Below are 26549 nucleotides of genomic sequence, written 5' to 3' on the forward strand. Positions count from 1 at the left end.
GTAGGCTAAAAATCTGGAAAGCAACCCCTGCTCTAAACCAGCACATGTTCTCAGAAACATCCCTGACGCTGAGAGCCAGGCAAAGAATTGTTTCTGTGTTGCCCCAGATACTAACACGCTCCAACTGAGCAAGGGCGAACAAAGGCTGGTTTAAATTTTGGGGGGCTGCTCTTTGATCATTGCCTGCGGTCCTTTGCTTGCAAAGTTTGCTCTGGTTGTAATGGATGTCCTGTTCCGGTATGAAACTGCTTACTCCTTGAAGGGAGCTGGAGACTACTCAATCTAGTACTGACTCAGTTTCCTTACAGGACGGGGGTCTCTACCTCACAGGCAGGGGGAGCGCATGGGCCTGAAGTAGTATCTTTTAGCAAGCTTTGGGCCTCTGTGACAGTTCAGATGCTATGTTGTCACTGGACTTGCATCCTTGGCCAGATGAGAGTAGAAACGGGAAGCCATCTTCCAGGCCAGTGCTACAGTTTGTTCTGTTCATATGGCTAGAGGTGGGGTCTTTACTTTGGCTTTGGTCCATTTTTCCAAACCGCCTCCTGTTAACTGTGTAGGATTCCCCCTCCCCCCTTGCTGCCTGGAAAACCCCGAACTGTTCCACCCATTGGCTCCTTTTGCATATCAGCGTAGCCTCCCCACAGGTTCCCAGGTTCCCCAGTTTTAACTGCAACTTGCTGTGTCGTCTTAACCGCGTTACTCTTAACCATGTTTTGTTTGAAAACAAGCCAACATCAAACTGTGGCTTCCAAATCTGGCTTGTTTCAACAAACCATAGTTAAGATTAAACCACAGGTTAGGCGTTCAGGCGTAATGCTACATTGTGGTTAATTGAAAATGGAAGCAAAAGCATCTGAATTCCTCCTCGTGGCTACATGGGAGAGTGGATTTGGGGAGCGGGGAGAGAGTACAAGCTTGGCAGGAGACTAGGTGTTTTCCTATCACACTGAACTGGAGTGGGCAACATGTGACCCCCTCCCAAAGGAGCTCCCACAACTCTCCACTGCCTCCATACCCCCTCCCCCCAAAATAAGATTTTTAAAGAATTATTGGAAGAATAGCATCCAGAGTGCTGTGGAGTGCCAAAAAGGTCAAATCTCGCTTGTTTGCAAGTTAAATTTTACCTTTGGGGGGCTCCGGAGCCGCTACAGAACCCTAAAACGGTCAATTTTAACTTGCAAATAAGCTAGATGTGACCTTTTGGGCACTCCATAGTGCTTCGGACATGATTTTTCCTACTTTTGTAAAAAAAAAAAAAAAAAAAAACTATTTTGGGGGAGAATGCAGCCTGCTGTGGTGGGCAGGGGCTGAAAATGGCTCCTAGACCTTCTGAAGCTACCCAGCCCGGCGCTAAACTGTGCTGTTATCATACCATCTGAATGCAGCCAGTATGTATTTTTCTCGCAGTTGTTTGGAATCTGTCTCCACAGTTGTGGATAGAAGCATCTCAGCAACGGGGAAAGGTGGATGTCTTTCCCACGCTGGGCTTTACTGATGACACCAGTGAAGCCTGCTGGTGATGTGACTTTAAGATTGTCTGGTTGGCACTTTATTGTGTGTGTGTGGGGGGCGCAGATGGCCCATATACCATTGAAAGGGCAGGAAAACAAACTGGCTTTGCCTTAAGCTCCCATTTATCTAGCACATACCTGGCTCACAGTTGCCCCACCCCTCCTTTAGCCATGTATACACCTCATGGGCTGTGGCTGTAGCATAAGATGGGAATGCAATTCATGCTTAGCTGATGCACCACCTGGGAGGGGCACCTTGTCCCTTGGGGCTGTTTTCAAAGGAATGGAGATCACATCTCCATGGTGGTACTAAGTGGTAGCTACTTCCCATTTAGAATACAATTCTTAAAGTTGTATCAGTTGCCCTTAAGTAAGATGACAATTCTAGTAGCGATAAGCTCTTTCTGTCTCTACCTCCACCACTACCCCTTCCAGTATCTTGGCCACATTTCGTCGAAAGACTGTACTTTAAACCCTTGGGGATGTCAATATTACAAATTCAAATGTTGCCAAGAATGTTAGTGTTAGGTAGAGGTTATAGCAAGTACCCTCACTGAAGTACAATTGTGCTTCTTCGGGAGCAGGCCAGAAGTCATGCTAATCCACTTCCAACCCAGCTTAACTTGGTAGTGTATGTGTACTTGTTTACAGAGACCTTTGCCCTGACAACTGGTTTAATTTCACACCATCGCCAATATAAGTATTCATATCCAACTCAAACAGGGCTCAGTGTGTTATAGCTAGGGCAGCTTTCCTCAATTTAGTGCCCTCCAGATGTTTTGGATTGTAGCTCCGATCAGCCCCAGCCAGCATGGCTGATGATGGGAGTTGTAGTCCCTTCTGCATCTTCCCAAGGAAGAGGAAGAATCTGGCATTGAGAGTTGACAGGGGCTACCCATCACGCTAAACTATAGTTTAGCATGACACGAGGGAGCCTCAGGTTCACACTCTTATTCCACACAACTACAAGGAGTCTGGAAGCATTCACTTCTGACTTTTAAGTGCAGCTTGCCATGTCGTCCAAACCCAAAATGGTGTTTAGTCTTAACCGTGGTTACTTTAAGCAAGCCAGCTTCAATAACTATGGTTTGAAGTTGGCTTGCTTGAATTGTTTTTGCAGGAGACTCAAGTGCCAAAATACATTGAAAACATTCAGTTTTGAAATATAAATTACAAATTAAAGGAATTGGATGTCGGGCAGGTGGAAGATGTGTGTTCCCTTAAGAATTCTGTTCCAGGATTTGAACCTTGAAGTCGGAAAAACATTTTGAGATGCTGGCTTCACACTTAGAAAAGTTGTCACATCAGCTTTGTTTCCGGAGGACACTTCAGATTTTGATGGGGACACATTTTAGAGCACTTTGATTTCTGTAGTTAAGCTGCTCCTACAGTTAGTCTAAATAGAGGGATGAGAGGATACAGCTGTACAAAGTAGTCTGCAGGGGAGGTCTGTGAGGCAGACAGTACGCAAGTGGAGATCTCTGGAAAAACCAGTAATCCTCCTACATCCTGTGCTGTATTCCATATTTCACTGCTGTGTTTAGGGCTAATCATCCTCAAATAATGAAATGGGTAAAAAAGGGGTGGGGGAGAGAGAACTGGATGGGGCAGTAACCCAAAACCTTCCCACTGAAGCAAATCACCACTTGTAAAGTTGGCTAAATAAAGGAGGCAACGTGGCAAACTATCCCTAAGAATTACATGTCTCCTGCATCTTTTCTTAGACTAAAGACGATTTAAAATTGTATTTTCTCAAGTGCTGAGAGTGAGCGTTGGCTGAGTAAAGTGGTCAGCACATTCAAAAGAGCTCCGGGGGAGAAGAGGAGAATGTGATCTCTGTGAGACAAACTGCTCAGTAGAAGAGGTTGGAATGGTGGTTACTGCTGCATGAGCTTGAAAGCCATATACGTCTGTGTGTGTGTGTATAGGTACTGTATGTATCTATAAACATTCATTTCTTCAAATTCTCATATTTACTGGGAAGAAGCTACACAAGCCTTCCTTAGTCTTTTAAGGCTGCAATCTTGTACCTACTTACCTGGGAAGTCTCACTGAGCTCAGTGGACTGACTTCTGAGTAGACACAAACAGGATTGCACTGTTAATATCTGTAGGAATACAGCTTTAACATACACAGAGCCAGCTACAAAGACCTGCCACTCAAAAAAGAAAAGAGAAGTTGCCTTCCGGAATGCTTCCAGAAAACGCTTGGGCTTAGATGCATCTCTCCGGAGTTCCACAGGAAAGCAGGCACTGTCATTTCCCCACCACAACACACACACCTACAGGTCCCAAGTGGGTTCAAGGAGTGAAGCCCACAGGAACTGGGATAGCAGGGAACAGCCCAGAGTCCAGTTGCTGAGCTTTGCATGCAGGAGGTCCAAGATTCAATCCCTGGCATCTTCAGTTAGAAGGGTCTCCAGTAGCAAGTCTTGGAAAGGATATCTCTCTGTGCCAAGATCATGAAAAACTGCTGCCAGCCAGTGTTAGCACCACTGGGCTAGATGGACTAAAGGCCTGACCCAGTATGAGGCAAGTGGCATGTGTTCATTCATCCCTAGACATGCATTTACCAGCCTCCCCCAATTTGGTGCCCTCCAAATACGTAGGACTGCAAGCATGGTATCCTTGCTATCCAATGGACATCCTTGCTGGGAACAAAAAGAGTTGCAGTCCAACGCATCTGGAGGGCACCAGGTTGGGGAAAGCCGGAATACTATCTTCAATCCTGCACTGTCTTCCACTATTGCATTCAGTCGGGTGAACAAGCCTCTGTAGTCCTCTAGATGTTCTGACGTACAACAGAGCCGGTGTGGTGGTTAAGAGTGGTGGACTGGGACTCAGGAGATATGGGTTCTAATCCCCACTCAGCCATGAAGCTTACTAGGTGCCTCTAGGCTGGTCACTGACTCTCAGCCTAATAGGGTTGTGATGAGGATAAAATGGAGAGGAGGAAGGCTCAGGTTCCTCGGGAGGGAAAAAGGTGGGATATGAATGAAATGAATACTCCCATCAGCTCTAACCAGCATAGCCAATGGTGATGGATGATGGGCATTGTACATTAAAACACCTGGAGTGCCACAGTTTGCCCACCCTCACATTAGACACTGATAAGAACCCCACTGGATGCCTTTTAATGTGCACCAGAAGGATACAAGCCTGTGCAGTACAAGGTGGAGTTTTATTGATACACACTTCCCTTGCTCCAAATGTACAAAAACAATGACAGATAGCTCTCTCTATATACAATAAAATTAAATATCCAATAGGATTGTCCTCTGCATTTCAGTTTTTTTATTATTACATACAATGCATTTTAATATTTTAAGGCAGCTTTTTTAACCCTCTAGCAGGCATAGTCACTGATCTCCCTCTACACTCTAAAACTCCCTCATGACACAGAAGCACACAATGACACACATCCCTTTGCCTATAGGGCTTTGCCTCACAGCAGAGATCCAGTGGCTGTATGTCTCCCTGACCAGCTAGTGTTTTAGTCCACCCACCATCCCTCCAAAGCACATGTCATTAAGGGTTGTTTCAACTAATTTAGAATGGCGGGTTCAAATTCAGTCATGAGTGTCTACCTTTGACTGCAGAGAAGCCATCTCTGGAGGGCTTTGCAGGCAAAGCGCTGTTTGCAGCACCCAAACAAATAGAAGAAAATGAAAGCCAACTAAAATACCGCTGCCTGCATGATCCAGTGGCTCCACCAGCAACCAACTCTACATGTGGGTATGCAGAAGCTCACCCTTTTTACTGATGAGCTGTAAGGTGGAGCTTTATTCAACTCCATTTGCTGGTGATATTCCCCAACAGAGCAGTGGGCAAACATTGGTTTGTGGTATTGTCTCTTGCCAGGAGCTCCTCTTCTGTCCCCACAACTTTTTTTTTTTTTTTTAAGAGAGCAAGCAAAGAGAACACATTTCAATGGGAAACTTTCAGCTTCCCAAATCCCATGCATTTACCCAGGGATTAGCTAGATGAGGCCAGGGTGGTGGTGGTGGTGTGATGATCTAGGATGAAACCTCTGCAAATAAGCGACAAGGGCAAGGCTCTATTCCAGCCAGTTCATGCCTATCGATAACAGCAGTCCTGGAAAAATCAGCAGCCGCCTTTGACTACGAATAGCAAAAAGATGCCCACGGGCATCTTGCCTACGCCAGGTAAGTGCAGTTGAAGACCTCTGGGCCCCCTGCTGTCCAACTGGTAGTGCCATTTAGACCACAGAGTTTAACGCCCAGCTATGGTCCCCAAAGTCCGATGCAGCAGAGACGGCCACAATAACAACGACTCGTTCCTGCTGCCCCCACTGTACAAGCTCAGTGAGACTGCCCAAAATATTACACAAGATGAATGGGTAGCTCCTTCCACTTGCCCAAGGTTACTGGCAAGCAGGGCTCTCCCTCCCACCCTGCAACCCCCAAAATAGCTCCAGCACCTGCATTGGTTAGAACACGGATGGGCAACTTGTGGCCCTCCAGATGATTTGGCCTATTGTTCCCAACAGCCCTAGCCAACATGGTGAAGGATCATGGGAGTTGTAGGGCAAAGTATCTCGTGGGTCATATGTTGCCCACCCCTAGGTAAAAGGATGACAGACAATGCTGGCAGATCCCTCCTCCTTGTTCTCTGTGATAGCTACATAAAATGAACCAACACGTAGTGTAGAAGAGATGGATGGATCTTAGCTCTTGCCACCCACCATCACTTAGTACAGATGGAAAACAGACAGTGATGCTGCCTGTGCAGGCTGCCCGAAATCAATGGGGAAGCACCTCTTGTTTCCTGCAGCTTTGAAACAAACTCCCCGCTCCTGCATGAAGTGGGTCCAGAGAGATGTGCTTTTATATGGATTAAGTCCTCGTAACAAAGTCTTCAATAAACACAGGCACTTGGGCAGCCTTCCCCGACCTGGTGCCCTCCAGGAGCGTTGGACTACCAACTCCCAGCATCCCCCAACCAGCATAGCTGGCTGGGGGTGCTGGGAGTTGTAGTCCAACACACCTGGAGGGCGTCAGGTCGGGGAAGTCTGTGCCAGGAAGTGCCAATTATCTATACACTTGATCGCCCCAATGCAGGCAACATAGAAATGAGGCTATGCTTGCCAAGACCTTACCCTAGTCTTCCATTCCCCTTCTCAGCCTCCAAAGAGAGAGATGGGGGAAGAGGCAAGATCATCTGAATCAGCGCCCACTCCCGACAAAGTCAACCACAGCAGCAAATGACCCAGGACCAACTGTCAACGATCTGCAGTCTTCCCGCCGACATCAGCCGCTTCCCAGAGGAGTGTCAGTTTCGTCCCCACACTGCCCTGTCTCACAGAGAGGACCAGCCTCCAGGGCAGGAGGGATGAATGCCATCCCATCAGCCATGGGAAAAGCTCTCCCCAAAACCCTGCTGCCCCCTGCTTAAGTAGGTCTCTTTCATGAGGCCAGGATCCCAGTGTTCTGAGCCAAATGGAGACTGTCCAGCTGCTCAAGACTGCTGGGGAAATCCCTCGAGGGACTGGAAGGGCAGGAGAGCAATTGCTTTTGGACCCCGAAGCCATCAGATGGCTAGGTGGAGACTGAGAGACAGCTGGGCCTGCAAACACAGTGGCTCAATTTTCTCCCTCCTAGGAAGGGCTCACCAAGGCATCCCATCTGCGAGGGCTTCACCATCCTAAATCACGGTGGTCCGAGTACTGAAGTTCAGTGTAGGATCCTGAGCAGACCAGGAAATCCTTACCCTGACCCTACGTCTGAGCCTCTGAAACGACGTAGTGTTTGGTTTTTTTGCAATCTCAAAAGTTTCATAAACTAGAGTCTTAACTGCCTTCATTCACTTTTACCAAAAAAGAAAGAAAAGAGCTTGGCGGTTTGCCCTTAAGGATGCAAACTCTCACTCTGGCTTCTTCTCTCCTCCACTGCGCAGCATTTTGCCACAAAGGCAACCCTAGGGCAAGGTAAACTAGCTGGCTGTCAGCCTCTTGAGTACAGGCGCCTAAAGTACTCCTATATTGCACCACAGAAAGCAGCTTTGAGAGAACGCTCGGCTCCCCGAGCAAGCACCAGCAGTGCAATGGTATGTGCCGTCCTTCCCGTCGCCAAAGAGTCCTTTCTCCTCCCCCGCCCTGTTGGTCTGACCAAAGGTTCAACGCTGGACTTGGCTGCTCCCCCCCGCGTCAGGCAGCTACGCGTCCAAAAGAAAGGAAAAAGTGCTGGTTTCTTGACCTGTGCAGTGCCACCTCTTACTGGACGGAGCAGGAGGCAGATTCCCCGAAGCAACAGGAACAAGGCGAGGACGAAATGGGTTTGGGAGGAATGAGGTCGAGATCCTCATCATCTGGGATTTCATCTAGGTGATACCCGTCCTGCAGCAGCTGGCGGCTGAGATCCTGGTTGACCTGAGAAGCCAAAAAAGAGAGGGAGGTGAAAACATCTGCTGAATGTGGAATCGCTGTAACTGACAATGTTGGTGTCGTGGTTGGGACTGCGCCTGTTCCACGCATCCATACACAGACCATGTTGTTTGGATTCCAGGAACCCCACGGATATGGAAAGTCCTGCACAGGAGGAGCGGTGTGCTTTAAAAAGACACTGCTCTGGCCTTCATGGCTGTGGAGAAGAGTTAGAGAAAGCACACACAGCTATCTTGCTGTATGCTCAGGACCATACCATGAGCTCAGGCCAAAGATTCCAGCATCGTCAGGCTTTGGTGGGCCAGTTTACATGAGATAAATGACCCCTTTATTTCATTTCGATTTCCAGCTTTTAAGAGCTTCTCTCTCTCTCTCTCTCGCACGCACTCACTCACTCACTCACTCACAAATCAGCTTGCTTTGAGCAGCTTTCCAAGATGAACTCCAACCTCCTGAGTAAGATCAGGGGCTCCTAACTTCCTTGTTTTCAACCAGTGTAAAACGGGCTGTTTAGTCCATGGTTCAATGGAAACTAATGGAAACAATCAACCAGGAGTGTATGGTCAACTCTGCAGGGAACTACTCCTTGAACGCAGATGCAAGGCTTGGATTCAAACTTCCATGAGTGGAGTCCTGCTCATGTAATGGGGCATTCTTCCCTCCCCCATCCTGCTGCAGCTCCTTGCACCCCCATAAAAAGACTGGGGGGCCATTATGCACAGAATGGGATGTGGAGCCAGGGGCGGAGGGGGCTACAGCAAGATGAAAATCAGGGACACCCCCCCTTGATGGGGCTTTCTGCTCATGCAGAGCACCAATATTACTATTATTATTATTATTATTAAATTTATTAATCGCCCATCTGGCTGGTCACCCAGCCACTCTGGGCGATGTACAACATACAATAAAACAGTTTAAAACAATAAAATTCTACAATAAAAACATTTTCTAAAATACCCTAACCCACCCCAAATGCCTGCCTGAACAACCACGTTTTTAATGCACGACGGAAGCTCATTAAAGAGGGGGCATGACGGAGTTCCCTAGGGAGGGAGTTCCACAGAGTGGGGGCCACCACAGAAAAGGCCCTCTCCCTCGTCCCCACCAGTCTAGCTGTCCTGGCTGATGGGACAGAGAGAAGGCCATCCGAGGCTGATCTTGTTAAGCGGCCTGTCTGGTGCTGCTGGAGGCGCTCCTTAAGATAGGCTGGGCCGGAACCATATAGGGTTTTAAAGGTCAAAACCAACACCTTGAATTTGGCCCGGAAAACAACTGGTAACCAGTGCAACTCCTTCAGCACTGTCCTTCAGAGTCCTTCAGAGCCAAGCCAGCAGAATCAGTTTAGGATAACCGACATATCTAATAACTGAATCTGGATTATGTGAATGAGCCTTGTATTCAGACTCCTCAATCCTCTTTCTAAGCACCTTTTTGTACACCTGGTTCCCTTCTCTCCCCCCATAAAACATTGTCCCTTGTCAAAAATAGATTAAGTTTGGACCAAGTTCCCCATTCAGAGCCAGTGGACTTAAACAAAATGTGTGCAACATGAACATCAGACCTGACCCTTAGTTCCCTTTCAAGGGAGCTGTAGGGAGTTAACGGCAGCTTTACAAGACCAGCAAAAAAGGACCATACAGCTGCACGTCCCTACACTTTGGCCAAGTTGGAAGAATTTCTCCTTATTCGGAGCCATTTCCTATTGCATGAACTATATAAATGTGCAGATGTGGCTGTCCCGGTATAAGGGACTAAGGCAGGAGCGGGCAAACTTTTTTCTGTTGAGGGCCATATTCCCTTGTGAGTAATCTGTCAGGGGCCACATATCAGTGGCAGGCAGGTCCAGAGCCAAAGCAGGCGGGCCACCCCTTGTCTCTTTTTGCCACCTCCTTTTGTCTCTCCTTCTGCTACCCCCCTTTCTCTCCCTCTTTCTTCCGGCAGGCTGCCAGGGAAAGGACAGAGCGCTCTTGCAAGAGGTCTGAAATGACTGCATGCAAAAGGGTTTTGAAATTAGGCCGAGGGCCACATGTGGTCTTTGGGCCGCAGGTCGCCCACCCCTGGATGGGCAACCTGTGAAGGAAACATCAATGCAGCTCCCTAAAACATCATCACTCACACCCCAGGTGCTCACCACCATTGGAAGGGTCTACTGAAGGAGGCAAAAACAAATAAGGCAACCCCCAAACAAAAACACAGTATGACATGAGTATCGACTTAAGTGTACATAAGGAACAAAGCATGCATCAGACTTGCCTCTGCAGAGGAGTAACCAGAGGAACATCTTGATTCCAGCTCCCCGTCACTAGGAAAAGAACAGTGAGAGTCAAGACAACTCAAAAGGCCATTTCTCATTTCTGGTTCATTGCTAAAAATCAGAGGGCTTTGCACCATCACAGGAAGCATGTCGCCCATAAGACTGGAACAGCCTGGCTGGATCAGACCAAAAGGTGCATCTAGTCCAGCTAGTGGTGTGGCGTGTTTGCCATGTCATGCCACAGAAAGCCCATAAACAGGACCTGAAGGCAATAACCCTCAGAGGTTCCCTACAGCCATCCTGATTAGCAGCCAGTCATAGCCCTATCCTCTATGAATCTGATGAATCCCCTTTTGAAAGCCATCTAAGCTGTTGGCCAGCGTTCAAACACAGGAACACAGGAAGCTGCCTTATACTGAAGCAGACCATTGGTCCTTCCAGCCCAGTATTGTCGACACTGACTGGCAGAAGCTCTTGAGGTTTTTAGGCAGCATTCTCTCTTTACCCTACCTGGACAAGCCGGGGATTGAACCTGGGACCTCCTGCAGACAAAGCATGTGTTCTATCACACTGAGCTATGGCCCCTCCCCCAAACCTCCTTGGCTTGTCCCACCCAAGACCATCAATCAAGTTCTCCCACTCACCTGTCTGAGTCTAGGGAGACCAGGGTTTCATCTGAGGTCTGGCTGAGAGCAGCATAGCCCTTGTTGAACTTCACTGACCTGGAGAAAGAGGCACGCACAAAGTCCGCATGAAGCTTCCAAGTGTGTGGGAATACAAGGGGGAAGGGGAAAGAAGACGGGGCAAAGTGGAAGACAGAGAACCGTCTTCAAATGTAGAAACCTTGTTGAGCCACAAAACAGCCCAGGGGAAGCCAATTTGCAGATGCTGTGATGATACAACAAAATTAAAAAGTGAAATCAGACACCCGCAATGAATGAAGACCTTGGGATTGGGGGCAGGGGAGGTGGGGTTAGGAGAAGCTGAAGAATAGCAGAAGAAAACATGTAGTAAAACAACATACATATGGGGCTGTACAGAATCTGGACACAAGTACGGATTCTGATATCAAATCGATGTATATGGAACGGAGGAAGTGGCTTTATATGAAATTACACCCGGGGTCCATCTAGCTCAATCTTGCCTACACCAGCCTTCCCCAACCTTGTGCCCCCAGATGTGTTGGTTTACAACTCCCACCGTCCCTAGCCATCATCAACCACAGTGCCCGGGGATTATGGGAGTTGTAATCCAACAATCTGGAGGGCACCAGGTTGGGGAAGGTTGGTCTACATTGATCGGCAGTGGCTCATTGGAGTTTCAGACAGGGGTCTTTGCCAGCCCCACCTGGAGATGCCAGGGATTGAACTGAGGATTCCCTGCATGCAGAGCAGGTGTTCTACCACTGAGCCATGGCCCTTATCTTCATTATGTCCATCTCTGCATGCCTTGGCTTGTTTTCATAATTCGTCCATCCTCCACCCCCCACCCCGGTTAACTCACAGGGAGCAGTAGAAAGAGCTTGGTAAGGCACCATGGCTGCCATCTCACGCACACTTACAAGTCACTGAATTAGGTAGGATTTCCTTCCGAGCAAATGGGCACAGCATCATTGTTCCCTCACTTGGCTCCCACTCTGACTTGAGATTCCACTTAGCCTTCCTTAGCAGTTGGCTTTCTTAAAGGTGAACAGAATGGAAGGATTCCAGAATGGGCTGATGTCTGCCCCCACCACCACCCCCATTACAATTTCTACAGTTTCACAGATATCACAACATGTGCATCACAATACCTAGGATTGCCTGTGCTATGCTGAGTAGCTTTGTGATTACCCATTCATGCATCCTGCTAAGGATATTGGTTTGTGTCAGGTGAGGAAGCAAGGGAGGAGAAAAAGGAGTGCATTCAAGTACACCTTGAACATCCCTTGGTGCAACACAGCAGGCTTGAAGCTAAGCTTAGCACTCTTAAGCTTAGGACAGCATTGGCTTCTCAAAGACCACCAACAGCCTACAGAACAGAGGAAGCTCTCATACACCATATCAGACTATTTTCTGATCTAGTCAGACATTGTCTGCCCTGACCGGCAGCTGCCCTCCAAGGTCGCAGATAGAGAGGAGTCTTTCCCATCATCTGGCTAACTCATCCTTGTTTTAACGGGAGGTGTCAGGGACTGAACCTGGATGCAAAGTGGGAGCTCTGCCACTGAGCTATGGTGTTTCCCTGAAGGCCGTAAGTTGTTTAACAGTGGACAGACTGCCTACCAAGGTGGTGGACTCCCCTTGGAAGCTGGACAGCCACCTATCAAGGATATTGTAGGAGTGGATTTCCTGAAATTGCAGTGGATCATTTGAGAGCGCTGCCAACTCTGAGATAGAATAAGTGGGTATTATAGTTAATACACCCACCCAAACCAAGAGCTGCAGCTATCCAGGCCAAGAGTCTGTTTTGCAGGTTATCCTGCCAGACATGGGTTGTCATGTCAGTGTTCACTGCTGGGGTGATCTCCTTAGAGCAGGGATAGGGAACGACAGGCCCAGGGGCCAAAGCCAGCCCTCCAGGGGCCCCACTCCAGGGTTCCCCAGATGGCCTGCCCCCTTCCCCTGGCCACACACCCCTTCTCCCTAACTGCCAATCATTTGGTGTTTTCCCAGCTTTGGTGCAGGTTTTTCCCTACTGCAAAAGGACGAAATGCCTCTTCTAAGGCTTATTTACTGGCAGTAAGAGCTTTAAGCAATAGTATGCAGGTATTTCTTGCATTTGGGCCCTGCCCACTTTTGCCTTCAGCCACACCCACTACTGGAATGTAGCCCCGAGAACTTCTCCAAAATGGAATTCGGGCCTCAGGCTGAAAGAGGTTCCCCACTCGTGCTCTAGAGCAAAGTACTCTGGTCAAAAACAGAGCAGCTCCCCAAGAGGGGGAAGAAATATAATTCACCTATTGCCACTACCAGGACCTAGATGAGATTATACCCTGGCTGTGGGAGGGAGCCGATTGCAAGTGCAGAGGAGGCACCATGGCCTTGACCAGCAGTGGTCTGCCTTGAGATGTCGACGAACTGCGGTTCTTCTGCACCCAGAGGTTGCGTACACTGTTCCTCATCCTCCCAGCTATCCAACAGACACCTGGGGCCAGGTTATCGAGATGCTCAGCTTCCCGTACGCCCTGCATGCTGGGCAATTCTGAAAAGCAATCACCACCATTCAACAATAAGAGGAAAACAGCTTGGACCTCTTGGCTGCTGGCTTGGGCTGGTGCTGGACTGCTCCCGAAAGCACTCCCTTCCTCCGCAGCATCACCTTCGCCATCTCACGATGTTTCTCTGAAACCCAAAAAAAGACAGCAACACAAACTTCATGAGCATTCATGATCTCCATGCTCCCAGGGAGGGCTGCCTCCCATAAACCACCATCCATCAGTCAGTGCTGTCTGGAGACACATTTACATAAATATCTACTGCGGGGGAAAGAATCCATCCTGTGCCTCCTCCACTGGCATTGAAGGCTGGTCATCCAGACTCTCTGGCTGCACAGCAGGATGTCGACCCAGCTCCCACAACTTGTGGAAATCCAGAAATGGGGAGGGGTACGCCAATGCTTGCTGCACCGACTGGCTCACCGTGCCATTGGAGACACCACAGGGAAGAGACAAGTGGTGATACTACCCCCACCCCATGCAGTAAACATGCATGTGAATTCATCCCAGTTTTCTGATGCTGGGAAGATGCTGGCTCCTCTTCTGACTGCTGCATTGCAAGATCTGTCCTTTCCTTTCCCTCTTCCTGCAGCAAAGAGGGAACCCTTTCTACCTAGCACTAGAGAAACCAAGACCATCCCTGCTTCCTTAGTCAATTCCATAACTTCCCTTCCTTGATCCTATGAAGCCTTTGGAACTATCCCCCAGACTCCATACCCTATTGCAGGGGTGTTGAACCCCACAAGCCGAATTCCATTGTGGAAAAGCTCCTAGGGACTGCATTCCAACCAGGAAACCACCAAACAATCAGAACTTACGCAGTTTGTCTTGAAGAGAAGGAGCTTTGCTCATGATGTATGGACCCCTTTTTTCCACCAGGGCCTGCCTGTTTGTCTTCTTCTTTTCCCGCTGCCCCTGTTAGGAGTACAAGTTTAACAGCTGTTGCACTGAACACTGTCCACCTCAAAAGAGAATGCAACAAAATCATACGTAAGGCTACTCTCCTGCCTTTTATTCTGCCAAGCTTTTTAGCACTGGCCCTTATATATGTTATCTGCTTGTTTTATTATGTCTTATTTATTCCATTGCTGTATTGCTTTATTGTAAGCCACTGTGTGAGAGTTTGCTGTAAAGGATAGAATTATCATTATCATCATCATTGTATTAATAAAATTATATTAAGAAAATAATATCATCATCATCTTCAAGTTCAGCCCTCTTGAAGGTAGGACCATCAGTCCCTACTGAGGTATACATAAGATAGGAGTTTATAGGGGAGTATAAACATAAGATCCCCTTCATGGATCACTGCCTTGTTGTGGCGAAGGGGCTTGCGTAACTCAGTGAAGCCATAAGCTATGCCGTGCAGGGCCACCCAAGACGGACAGGTCATGGCAGAGAGTTCTGACAAAATGTGGTCCACTGGAGAAGGAAATGGCAACCCACTCCAGTATTCTTGCCAAGAAAACCCCATGGAACGTATCACAAGGCTAAAAGAGATGACGCCGGAAGATGAGCCCCTCAGGTCGGAAGGTGTCCAATATGCTACTGGGGAAGAGCAGAGGGTACTTCCAAGTAGCGCCAGAAAGAGTGAAGCGGCTGGGCCAAACCCGAAAGGACACTCAGCTGTGGATGTGTCTGGCGGTGAAAAGAAAATCCGATGCTGTAAAGAACAATATTGTTTAGGAACCTGGAATGTTAGATCAATGAATCAAGGTAAGCTGGAGGTGGTCAAACATGAGATGGCAAGATTGAACATCGACATCTTGGGAATCAGCGAACTAAAATGGACAGGCATGGGCGAATTTAATTCAGGTGACCATCATATCTACTATTGTGGGCAAGAATCCCTTAGAAGTAGCACTCATAGTCAACAAAAGGGTGGGAAAAGCAGTACTGGGGTACAATCTTAAAAATGATAGAATGATCTCAGTACGAATCCAAGGCAAACCATTCAACATCACAGTAATTCAAGTCTATGCCCCAACCACTGAGGCCGAAGAAGCTGAGGTTGATCGGTTCTATGAAGACCTACAACACCTTCTAGAACTAACACCAAAAAAAGATGTCCTCTTCATCATAGGGGATTGGAATGCTAAAGTAGGAAGTCAAGAAATCACCGGGATAACAGGCAGGCATGGCCTTGGTGTACAAAATGAAGCAGGACAAAAGCTAATAGAGTTTTGCCAAGAGAACATGCTGATCATAGCAAACACTCTTTTCCAACAGCACAAGAGGCGACTCTACACATGGACGTCACCAGATGGTCAATATCGAAATCAGATTGATTATGTCCTTTGCAGCCAAAGATGGAGAAGCTCCATACAGTCAGTAAAAACAAGACCTGGAGCTGACTGTGGCTCAGATCATGAGCTGCTTCTTGCAAAATTTCGGCTTAAATTGAAGAACGTAGGGAAAACCACTAAACCTTTCAGGTATGACCTAAATCATATCCCTGATGAATATACAGTGGAGGTGAGGAATAGATTTCAGGGATTAGACCTGATAGACAGAGTGCCTGAGGAACTATGGACGGAGGTCCGTAACATTGTTCAGGAGGCAGCAACAAAATCCGTCCCAAAGAAAAAGAAATGCAAGAAAGCCAAGTGGCTGTCTGATGAGGCTTTACAAGTAGCTCACGAAACAAGGGAAGAGAAAAGCAAAGGAGAAAGGGGAAGATATACCCAACTGAATGCAGAGTTCCAGAGAATAGCAAGGAGAGACAAGAAGGCCTTCTTAAATGAACAATGCAAAGAAATCGAGGAAAACAACAGAATGGGAAAGACTAGAGATCTCTTCAAGAAAATTGGAGATCTCAAGGGAACGTTTTGTGCAAAGATGGGCATGATAAAGGACAAAGAAGGCAGGGACCTAACAGAAGCAGATGAGATTAAGAAGAGGTGGCAAGAATACACAGAAGAACTATACAGTAAAGATCTGAATGTCCCTGATAGCCATGATAGTGCGGTCACTGAACTTGAGCCGGACATCCTAGAGAGTGAAGTCAAGTGGGCCTTAGGAAGCATTAGTAACAACAAAGCTAGTGGAGATGACAGTATTCCAGCCGAGCTATTTAAAATCCTAAAAGATGATGCTGTTAAAGTGCTGCATTCAATATGCCAACAAATCTGGAACACTCAACAGTGGCCACAAGACTGGAAAAGGTCAGTTTACATTCCAATTCCAAAGAAGGGCAACGCCAAAGAGTGTTCAAACTACCGCACAATTGCGCTCATTTCACATGCCAGCAAGGTGATGCTCAAAATCCTACAAGCTAGGCTTCAGCAGTATGCGAACCGAGAACTACCGGAAGTACAAGCTGGGTTTCGAAGAGGCAGAGGAACTAGAGATCAAATCGCCAACATTCGCTGGATCATGGAGAAAGCAAGAGAATTCCAGAAAAACGTCTATTTCTGCTTCATTGACTACGCTAAAGCCTTTGATTGTGTGGATCACAACAAACTGTGGCAAATTCTTAAAGTGATGGGAGTACCAGACCACCTTACCTGTCTCCTGAGAAACCTGTACGAGGGTCAAGAAGCAACAGTAAGAACCAGACATGGAACAACCGATTGGTTCAAAATTGGGAAAGGAGTACGACAAGGCTGCATATTGTCACCCTGCTTATTTAACTTATATGCAGAGTACATCATGAGAAATGCCAGGTTGGATGAATCAGAGGTCGGAATTAAGATTGCTGGGAGAATTATCAACAACCTCCGATATGCAGACGATACCACCCTAATGGCAGAAAGCGAAGAGGATCTCAAGAGCCTCTTGTTGAGGGTGAAAGAGGAGAGTGCAAAAGCTGGTTTGAAACTCAACATTAAAAAAACTAAGATCACGTCATCTGGCCCTATCACTTCCTGGCATATAGAAGGGGAAGAAATGGAAGCAGTGACAGATTTTACTTTCTTGGGCTCCAAGATCACCGCAGACGGTGACTGTAGCCATGAAATTAAAAGACGCTTGCTCCTTGGGAGGAAAGCTATGGCAAACCTAGACAGCATAGTAAGAAGCAGAGACATCACCTTGCCGACAAAGGTCCGTCTAATCAAAGCTATGGTTTTCCCAGTAGTAATGTATGGCTGTGAGAGCTGGACTATAAGGAAGGCTGAGCGCCGAAGAATTGATGCTTTCGAACTGTGGTGCTGGAGAAGACTCTTACGAGTCCCCTGGACTGCAAGGAGGTCAAATCAGTCCATCCTAAAGGAAATCAACCCAGAGTGCTCATTGGAAGGACAGATAATGAAGCTGAAGCTCCAATATTTTGGCCACCTAATGCGAAGAGAAAACTCCCTGGAAAAGACCCTGATGCTGGGAAAGACTGAAGGCAAAAGGAAAAGGGGACGGCAGAGGATGAGATGGCTAGATAGCATCACGGATGCAATGAATATGAACTTGAGCATGCTCCGGGAGAGAGCGCAGGATAGGAAGGCCTGGCGTGCTATGGTCCATGGGGTCACGAAGAGTCGGACACAACTGAACGACTGAACAACAACAACCAATAAACATAAGATACGAGTTTATAGGGGAGGGGGAAGGACTGGATTCAGTAGATCCACTGAAATCATGACTACGTAAGACCCACTGATTTCAATGGGCCTACTCTAAGAATAATTAAGTTTGGATCCAACCCAGACTCTCCTCTTCAAAAATCTTAACCCGCCTTGTTAAATTATACACCCCCAATCTTAAGACTTCCTAGTCATAACCTGCCAATACAATATTTCTGTCAAAGCCCCCTTTGTCCAAATTGTCCAGGAGACAGACTCACCGACTGCCTCCTCCCTCTTCAAAGCTCAACATGCATTTCAAGGTCAAAGGAAAGACAGCGATTACAAAGATGTAGAACCTAACAAGAAGCCGAGCCTGAGTTTTCACACACTCAGACTGCTTGATCATCAGATTGTTTTCATGTGGTCTTTTGAAGGTGTGGGGTTTACAAGCCAGCTTGAGATCATTCTGAGTGCCATTTTCCACAGAGAAGTTGTGCTTCCTGTTGTTGTTGTTCAGTCATGTCCGACTCTTCGTGACCCCATGGACCATAGCACGCCAGGCCTTCCTGTCCTCTGCTCTCTTCCGGAGCGTGCTCAAGTTCATATTCATTGCATCGGTGCTGGTATCTAGCCATCTCATCCTCTGCCGTCCCCTTCTCCTTTTGCCTTCAGTCTTTCCCAGCATCAGGGTCTTTTCCAGAGAGTTTTCTCTTCGCATTAGGTGGCCAAAATATTTGAGCTTCAGCTTCACTATCTGTCCTTCCAAAGAGCACTCAGGGTTGATTTCCTTTAGGACTGACTGATTTGACCTCCTTGTAGTCCAGGGGACTCGTAAGAGTCTTCTCCACACCACAGTTCAAAAGCATCAATTCTTCAGCGCTCAGCCTTCCTTATAGTCCAGCTCTCACAGCCATACATTACTACTGGGAAAACCATGGCTTTGATTAGATGGACCTTTGTCGGCAAGGTGATGTCTCTGCTTCTTACTATGCTGTCTAGGTTGGCCATAGCTTTCCTCCCAAGGAGCAAGCGTCTTTTAATTTCATGGCTACAGTCACCGTCTGCGGTGATCTTGGAGCCCAAGAAAGTAGAATCTGTCACTGCTTCCATTTCTTCCCCTTCTATATGCCAGGAAGTGATAGGGCCAGATGCCATGATCTTAGTTTTTTTAATGTTGAGTTTCAAACCAGCTTTTGCACTCTCCTCTTTCACCCTCAACAAGAGGCTCTTGAGATCCTCTTCGCTTTCTGCCATTAGGGTGGTATCATCTGCATATCGGAGGTTGTTGATAATTCTCCCAGCAATCTTAATTCCGACCTCTGATTCATCCAACCCGGCATTTCTCATGATGTACTCTGCATATAAGTTAAATAAGCAGGGCGACAATATGCAGCCTTGTCGTACTCCTTTCCCAATTTTGAACCACTCAGTTGTTCCATGTCTGGTTCTTACTGTTGCTTCTTGACCCTCTACAGGTTTCTCAGGAGACAGGTAAGGTGGTCTGGTACTCCCATCACTTTAAGAATTTGCCACAGTTTGTTGTGATCCACACAATCAAAGGCTTTAGCGTAGTCAATGAAGCAGAAATAGACGTTCTTCTGGAATTCTCTTGCTTTCTCCATGATCCAGCGAATGTTGGCGATTTGATCTCTAGTTCCTCTGCCTCTTCGAAACCCAGCTTGTACTTCCAGTAGTTCTCAGTTCGCATACTGCTGAAGCCTAGCTTGTAGGATTTTGAGCATCACCTTGCTGGCATGTGAAATGAGCGCAATTGTGCGGTAGTTTGAACACTCTTTGGCGTTGCCCTTCTTTGGAATTGGAATGTAAACTGACCTTTTCCAGTCTTGTGGCCATTGTTGAGTGTTCCAAATGTGTTGGCATATTGAATGCAGCACTTTAACAGCATCATCTTTTAGGATTTTAAATAGCTCAGCTGGAATACTGTCATCTCCACTAGCTTTGTTGTTAGTAATGCTTCCTAAGGCCCACTTGACTTCACTCTCTGGATGTCCGGCTCAAGTTCAGTGACCGCACTATCATGGCTATCAGGGACATTCAGATCTACACATGGACATCACCAGATGGTCAATATCGAAATCAGATGGATTATGTCCTTTGCAGCCAAAGATGGAGAAGCTCTATACAGTCAGTAAAAACAAGACCTGGAGCTGACTGTGGCTCAGATCATGAGCTTTTTATTGCAAAATTTCGGCTTAAATTGAAGAACGTAGGGAAAACCACTAAACCATTCAGGTATGACCTAAATCATATCCCTTCTGAATATACAGTGGAGGTGAGGAATAGATTTCAGGGATTAGACCTGATAGACAGAGTGCCTGAGGAACTATGGACAGAGGTCTGTAACATTGTTCAGGAGGCAGCAACGAAATCCATCCCAAAGAAAAAGAAATGCAAGAAAGCAAAGTGGCTGTCTGATGAGGCTTTACAAGTAGCTGAGGAAAGAAGGGAAGCAAAAAGCAAGGGAGAAAGGGGAAGATATACCCAACTGAATGCAGAGTTCCAGAGAATAGCAAGGAGAGACAAGAAGGCCTTCTTAAATGAACAATGCAAAGAAATCGAGGAAAACAACAGAATGGGAAAGACTAGAGATCTCTTCAAGAAAATCGGAGATCTCAAGGGAATGTTTTGTGCAAAGACTGGCATGATAAAGGACAAAGAAGGCAGGGACCTAACAGATGCAGATGAGATTAAGAAGAGGTGGAAAGAATACACAAGAAGAACTATACAGGAAAGATCTGAATGTCCCTGATAGCTATGATAGTGCTTCCTGTACTCAGCACTAAAAGCCATGCAGGAAATGGAACAGGTTCATCCCAGCAACAGTGACCTAGGAAGGGAGGGGTATTGGCAGGCAGAAGTAGAGGGTCAGGAATCTCCCAACAGACATTTTACTTTTCCTGAATGCTGTGCACAGAGCTTCCCAGTCTATTCCCCTATTATAGTCTCCCTATTATTTTCACTAGGTAGGTTTGCAACCTACAGTATTAGGGAGTAAGCGAGCTCCACTCCAGCTTTTTCTCCATCCACTCCTGCTTGTCCAAATGCACAGCCTACAGTAGTCCTGAAAAGCACAGAAGCCAAGGTTCAACTACCGCGCTCCATTTACAGATCTAGTTGTTTGTTCACTCATAAGAGCAGAAGAAGAGCCCTGCTGGATCAGACCAAGGGTCCATCTCGTCCAGCGTTCTGATCACACAGCGACCAACCAGCTGCCCCGGGAAACCCACAAGCAGGACATGAGTGTACTAGCACCCTCCCGCCCTTGTTCCCCAGCAACTGCTGTACATAGAAATACTGTCTCTGATACTGGAGGTAGCATATAGCCATCAGGACTAGTAGCCATTGATAGCCATTCAATTTCTCCTTCTTAGTCTACCTAGGAACTTTCAAAGCCCACCACCCTCCAATTCCATTCTCGTCTGAAAACCAGATCTCTTCATCAACTCCAAGAAGAGCCAGTGCAGTGGTTAGTGTCACACTGGAAATGGGGAAACTCAGATTCAGATTCTTCTGCCCCAGCTATGGAGCTCACAGGAAGACCTTGGCCCAGTCACTCTCTCTCAGCTTAATCCACATCACAGCCTTGTTGTGAGGATAATGTGGGAAGAACCAAACCTGCAGGAAGTTTCCAAAGAACCAACTAAATAGAAGTGGTTAGATAATATTTGGAAGATTAGGATTACGTAAAAACTTACTCAGCAAGAGCAGCAACAAAGGAATCCTAATTTTAAAGAAGATATTACGTCACTATGATACCTGTTTATTTTCCATGAAGCTCCTCAAAGCTTCTGATCAAATTCCAATCAAGTACAGACATCTATATTTTTTCTGACTAATACACTAAGGGCACAATCCTATCAATTGTGCCCTCGATGTTTGGAAGCCCCCAAACTCAGAGGCTTCTGATCATCCAATGCAGGGCAGGAGCGACAGAGGCAATCTTTACCTCCCCGTCCTCCTGCCCTGCATTTTTCACAAGACGGGCTTTTTTGCCCGTCTAGCAACAGCACTTCAAACAGAAAGGGAAGGAGTCAGTAGAGACCTCAAGGACAGCTTGTATCCTGGCCTCTCCACTTGCCTCTCCTTCCCACCTACCAAAACACCCCCTTTCCCCCTCTCGAGATCACTTTTCCAAGCTTGGAAGCCAGCCAGCATGGTTCTTTCTATGCCAGCTGCGGGGGGGGGGGGGGGGGGCTGGATCTCTGACTACCACTTCCGAGGTCAGAGTGCTGTCTCTGGCCTTGGAGGGGGGAATCCCCAGTATCCTATGGCCCCTCAGACAATGTCTAGGAACCAAAGGATTGCTCCCTAATACACACACACCTGGCATATGCCATAGTAGCGAGCTCCTCCTTACGCTGTTTTACTGAAGCTGTCCCACCAACCTACCCATGATATATTAAGAATGATAAACAGTGAGTTTATTTCTTTAGTGATCTTGTTACATTGCTGGGTGTGTGTTTTCATTGCCTCTTTTTTAAAAACTTTATTTCAAAATAAAATAGAATTCCGTGGGAAAAAGAACTAAGTACACAGCCTTGAGGTAATGTGATGTAAGGCTTATAACCCCACTCCTCCAACAGTGAGTAGCCCCGCTACCTCCCTTGCCCCCCAGACTGCGGGTCCAGGCAGCCATTCAAATCTAATTCTCAATACCCCCATCATCCCTGACCACTGGCCATGCTGGCTGGGAGTGATGGGAGTTGTAGTCCACACATCTGGAGAGACCCAGGTTGGGGAATGCCAGACTAAGAAAATATTTGGTTCTTATATGGCAGTCTTCCAACTGGGTCCTTCAGAGATTTTGCACAAGTCTCATCATCCCAGACTATTCCCATGCCGGCTAGAGACAATGACAGCTGTAGTTGAAAACACCTCTACGTTGGGGAAGGCGGGTATGTGGTCGGCACTAAATGGACCTTGGGTCTGATCCAGCAGAACTCTTAATATTTAGCCACGACAGCTGTTTGAGGACTTACTAGAGGCATCAGGACCACTGCGTAAAACTGAATATGCTGAGGAAGGTGGCTCTTTAGTGAGACACAGCAAGATAACGTTATGAAAAATAATATCAATTGATCACTTTGGCCACAGGTCTTAACCATTACAGACAAAAATGGAACCTCCACATGTAGGCACAGTCTATATCTGAATGCCAGTTGCTGGAGAAGGGTGCAATAGCAGGGGCAGGCTATTGGCTTATATTTATTTAACAGATTCTTAACCTGCTTTTCAAGGCGCACTGCCCTCACAAGGCAGCTTACAGTATTACAAAAACATCAATATACAATTACAATTAAACACATATACACATAAAGTAGTAGCAGCTAGAGATTTTTAAGCACCAAATGAGACTGCAATAAGTGAGTCCTTAGGATATTTGTTTTGCTTTGTTTTAAAGTCAACAGGGATGAGGCTGTATCTCTCTGGGGAGGAAATTCCAAAGGTGCAAGGCCACCACTGAGAAAGCCCTGCTCCTAGTACCTGCTAGCTTAATGGCTCTTGCTGGTGGTACACAGAGTAGGGCAGGTGATGCTGACAGTAAATGCCTGGGCATTACTGCCTTCAGGCCCTACTTGTTGGCTGCCCAGAGGCCTCTGGTTGGCCACAGTGGGAAGCAAGATGCTGGACTTAAAGCAAGGGCCGTAGCACAGTGGCAGAGCCCCGGCTTTGCATGCAGAAGGTCCCAGGTTCGATTTCCAGCATCACAAGGTAGGACTAGGAAATAATCCTTCCTGAAACCCTGGAGAGCCACTGCCAGTCAGTGTCAGCAGTACTGGGCTAGATGGACCAAGGGTCTGACTCCGTAGAAAGCAGCTTCCTATGTTCCTAGACCTTTGGTTTGAAGAGCAGGGCTCTTGCTCAAATGAAGGACTTCACTAGCCAGAATCGTGGTTTACATGCACAACTTTTAACCAGGACAACTACAAATGGAGCCTTCACGCACAGGACCAGTTTACCACTCAATACTACTTGCTAGGGCAGTCTTTTCCCAACCTGGTTCCTTCCAGGTGAGTTGAACTAGTGTTGGGAAAAGCTGGCTAGGAGATGCTAGGAGTTGCAGTCCAACACATCTGGAGGACACCAGGGTGGGGAAGGCTAGGGGGATGCTAGAGGGCACCAGGGTGGGGGGCTGGGAGTCGTAGCCCAGCACATCTGGAGGGTGCCAGGGTGGGGGAGGCTGGGAGTCGTAGCCCAGCACATCTGGAGGGCGCCAGGGTGGGGGGCTGGGAGTCGTAGCCCAGCACATCTGGAGGGCGCCAGGGTGGGGGGGCTGGGAGTCGTAGCCCAGCACATCTGGAGGGCGGCAGGGTGGGGGGCTGGGAGTCGTAGCCCAGCACATCTGGAGGGCGCCAGGGTGGGGGGGCCTGGGAGTCGTAGCCCAGCACATCTGGAGGGCGACAGGGTGGGGGGGCTGGGAGTCGTAGCCCAGCACATCTGGAGGGCGCCAGGGTGGGGGGCCTGGGAGTCGTAGCCCAGCACATCTGGAGGGCGCCAGGGTGGGGGGGCTGGGAGTCGTAGCCCAGCACATCTGGAGGGCGCCAGGGTGGGGGGCTGGGAGTCGTAGCCCAGCACATCTGGAGGGCGCCAGGGGGGCTGGGAGCCGTAGCCCAGCACATCTGGAGGGCGCCAGGGTGGGGGGCTGGGAGCCGTAGCCCAGCACATCTGGAGGGCGCCAGGGTGGGGGGGCCTGGGAGTCGTAGCCCAGCACATCTGGAGGGCGCCAGGGTGGGGGGGCCTGGGAGTCGTAGCCCAGCACATCTGGAGGGCGCCAGGGTGGGGGAGGCTGCCCTAAGGGAAGGGACAGCAGCAGCAGAGGAGAGCTGCGGCCTTGTGTTTCCCAGAGGCGCAGTGGTACCGGGCTACTTAGGCGAGGCGGCCTCTCGGCCTGGCCCAGCCGCGCTCCAAGGCGAGGCCCCGAACCAGAAGCCGCCAGCCAGGCCGCCCCTTGGCGAGGCCCGCCCAGGCCCCGAGAAGCCTCTTCTCACCGGGTCGCTGCTCGGCCCAGGCTGCGGCCCGGCATCCCTCCGCCTCGGCGGCTCCGCCTCGGCTCCATCGCCCGTCGCCATGGCCCCTTCGCCCGGAGAGCCGCATCAGAGCCGCGCCGCCCCCTCGGCGTCATCGCGCCGGCCCACCAACCCGGAGAGAGCCTCTCCCGAGCGCAGACGTCCAAAATTTTTGTGTCTGACGCTCTCCCCGATTGGTCAAGGTTTGGCGTCCTGCCCTCCCCGCCCCTACTCCCGAGCTCGCGGCGCCTATTGGCTGTTGAGGGGACTCAACCAATGAGAGGCGGCTCATCTTCCTTCTCCCTTGGAACAGAAAACGCGGAGGAGCTCGAGGGGCCGTTCCAGCCTTCTGGGGGTGTCGCCCTCTGTGGTACCCCGGTGCCTTCTCAGCGGAGCTGTTCTTGGATCGTTCAGAGCTTCGGATCTTATCTCACAGCCGAGAAAACTCAAGACGAGGCTTCTCTTTCGGATAGGATTATTAGAATGCAGAGCTCGAGATAAGACCGAATTCTCAGGAGGGAGCTGGAGGAGACACATCGGCCGGATCATTTCAAGCGGCGTGTCTGTGCGCAGGCGAGGTGGAATGCCCCTCCATACCTACCAACCAACGAATCCCTGCACGTAGAAAGCTAGCATATTAGGGAAAAGGCTACATCCACTCTCACTCCCCCCCCCCCCCAATTCAGTCATGGCACAGCTTCCAGAAAATTCAAAGCCTTTAATATGATGTATACCTCTGGAAAACCCTAGACAAATCTGCATGATTACAACCATATAGATATCTTAAGGCATACTCCTCACTTTACTGCAGCATGTGGGTGTGGATGGGGTATGACTGAAAGCCACTCCACTGAAAACACTCTGCCACAGAAAACTAGATGTCTATCCACTAGCCTTCTCCCTAACCTGTAACCTTTCAAATGGGCAAGGCACAGGATTTGGGTGACAGGGAGACAGAAAAGTTTTCAGTAATGTGAGCTGCAATCTGACGTGCTTCAGCCTTTTCCAGCCCTATGATTGCCCAAACAGGTATAGGGGGGAAACAGGCCATGAGTATACAGTAAAATATAACCAGTCAAGGTGGCCTAAGGGCTACAGTGGAAAATGCACACACCAGAGACATCTGAAGAGGGACACCATGTACAGGTGTTCCTATGGTAATGCTAGAAGTCTCCAAACCAAGAGAGGAGCAGTGGGAGTGCTTGGTTTTAAAGGATAACTTGAATATAGCAGGCAGAACGGAAACCTAGTATGATGGAACCAATAGGATACGATCATGGTGTACTGGAGGTGGTGTTGCTCTGTATATCAAAAAGGGCATAGAGGCTCATTAATTGTTGTGAACCACCCAGAGAGCTTCAGCTATTGGGTAGTATAGAAATATAATTAATTCATAATAGCATCAAGCAGACTAGAAGCCCTAAGAGGGGCAAACTCCACAATATCATTGTGGGTGACAATACCAGGCTCCAAAAGTAATTTAGTACCGGGGGGCAATAACCTGTCCCCAGGCCAGTACACCCAGGGTGATCCTAAAATAGAAAATGAAATCAGGGAGATATCCAAACAAGTTAAGTGTTGTAGAAATGGGTGACTCCAATTACCCTCCCTCCCCACCCCCCCCACGCACCCCCCCACACCTTAAGTGATAAGGCA

At 48.3% G+C, this 26549-nt stretch overlaps 1 protein-coding gene across 1 annotated transcript; it reads right to left on the bottom strand.

Annotated features, from left to right (window-relative positions):
* Positions 1-4675: 4675 nt before the first annotated feature.
* On the bottom strand, positions 4676-24979 carry FAM219B (family with sequence similarity 219 member B). Its single transcript, XM_084816915.1, has 6 exons — positions 24876-24979; positions 14185-14281; positions 13403-13493; positions 10815-10892; positions 10170-10218; positions 4676-7901 (listed from the first exon to the last, which is right to left on the bottom strand). The coding sequence occupies exons 1-6, from the start codon at positions 24954-24956 to the stop codon at positions 7746-7748; spliced, it is 552 nt and encodes a 183-aa protein (XP_084673041.1). The 5' UTR covers positions 24957-24979; the 3' UTR covers positions 4676-7745.
* Between the last annotated feature and the right edge of the window lie 1570 nt (positions 24980-26549).

Source organism: Heloderma suspectum, chromosome 11, assembly GCF_057233095.1.
Source record: "Heloderma suspectum isolate Gila_16-S chromosome 11, 16-S_ref, whole genome shotgun sequence".
Taxonomy (NCBI): domain Eukaryota; kingdom Metazoa; phylum Chordata; class Lepidosauria; order Squamata; family Helodermatidae; genus Heloderma; species Heloderma suspectum.

Bases quoted from the DNA above. Each gene is read 5' to 3' on its own strand.
- FAM219B (XM_084816915.1), bottom strand. From the start codon at position 24,956: ATGGCGACGGGCGATGGAGCCGAGGCGGAGCCGCCGAGGCGGAGGGAT. The intron at 14,282-24,875 runs GTGAGAAGAGGC...TACTCCTAACAG, and splicing joins CTGGGCCGAGCAGCGACCCG to GGGCAGCGGGAAAAGAAGAA. The intron at 10,893-13,402 runs GTCCAAGCTGTT...CTCTTTCTCCAG, and splicing joins CCCAAGCCAGCAGCCAAGAG to GTCAGTGAAGTTCAACAAGG.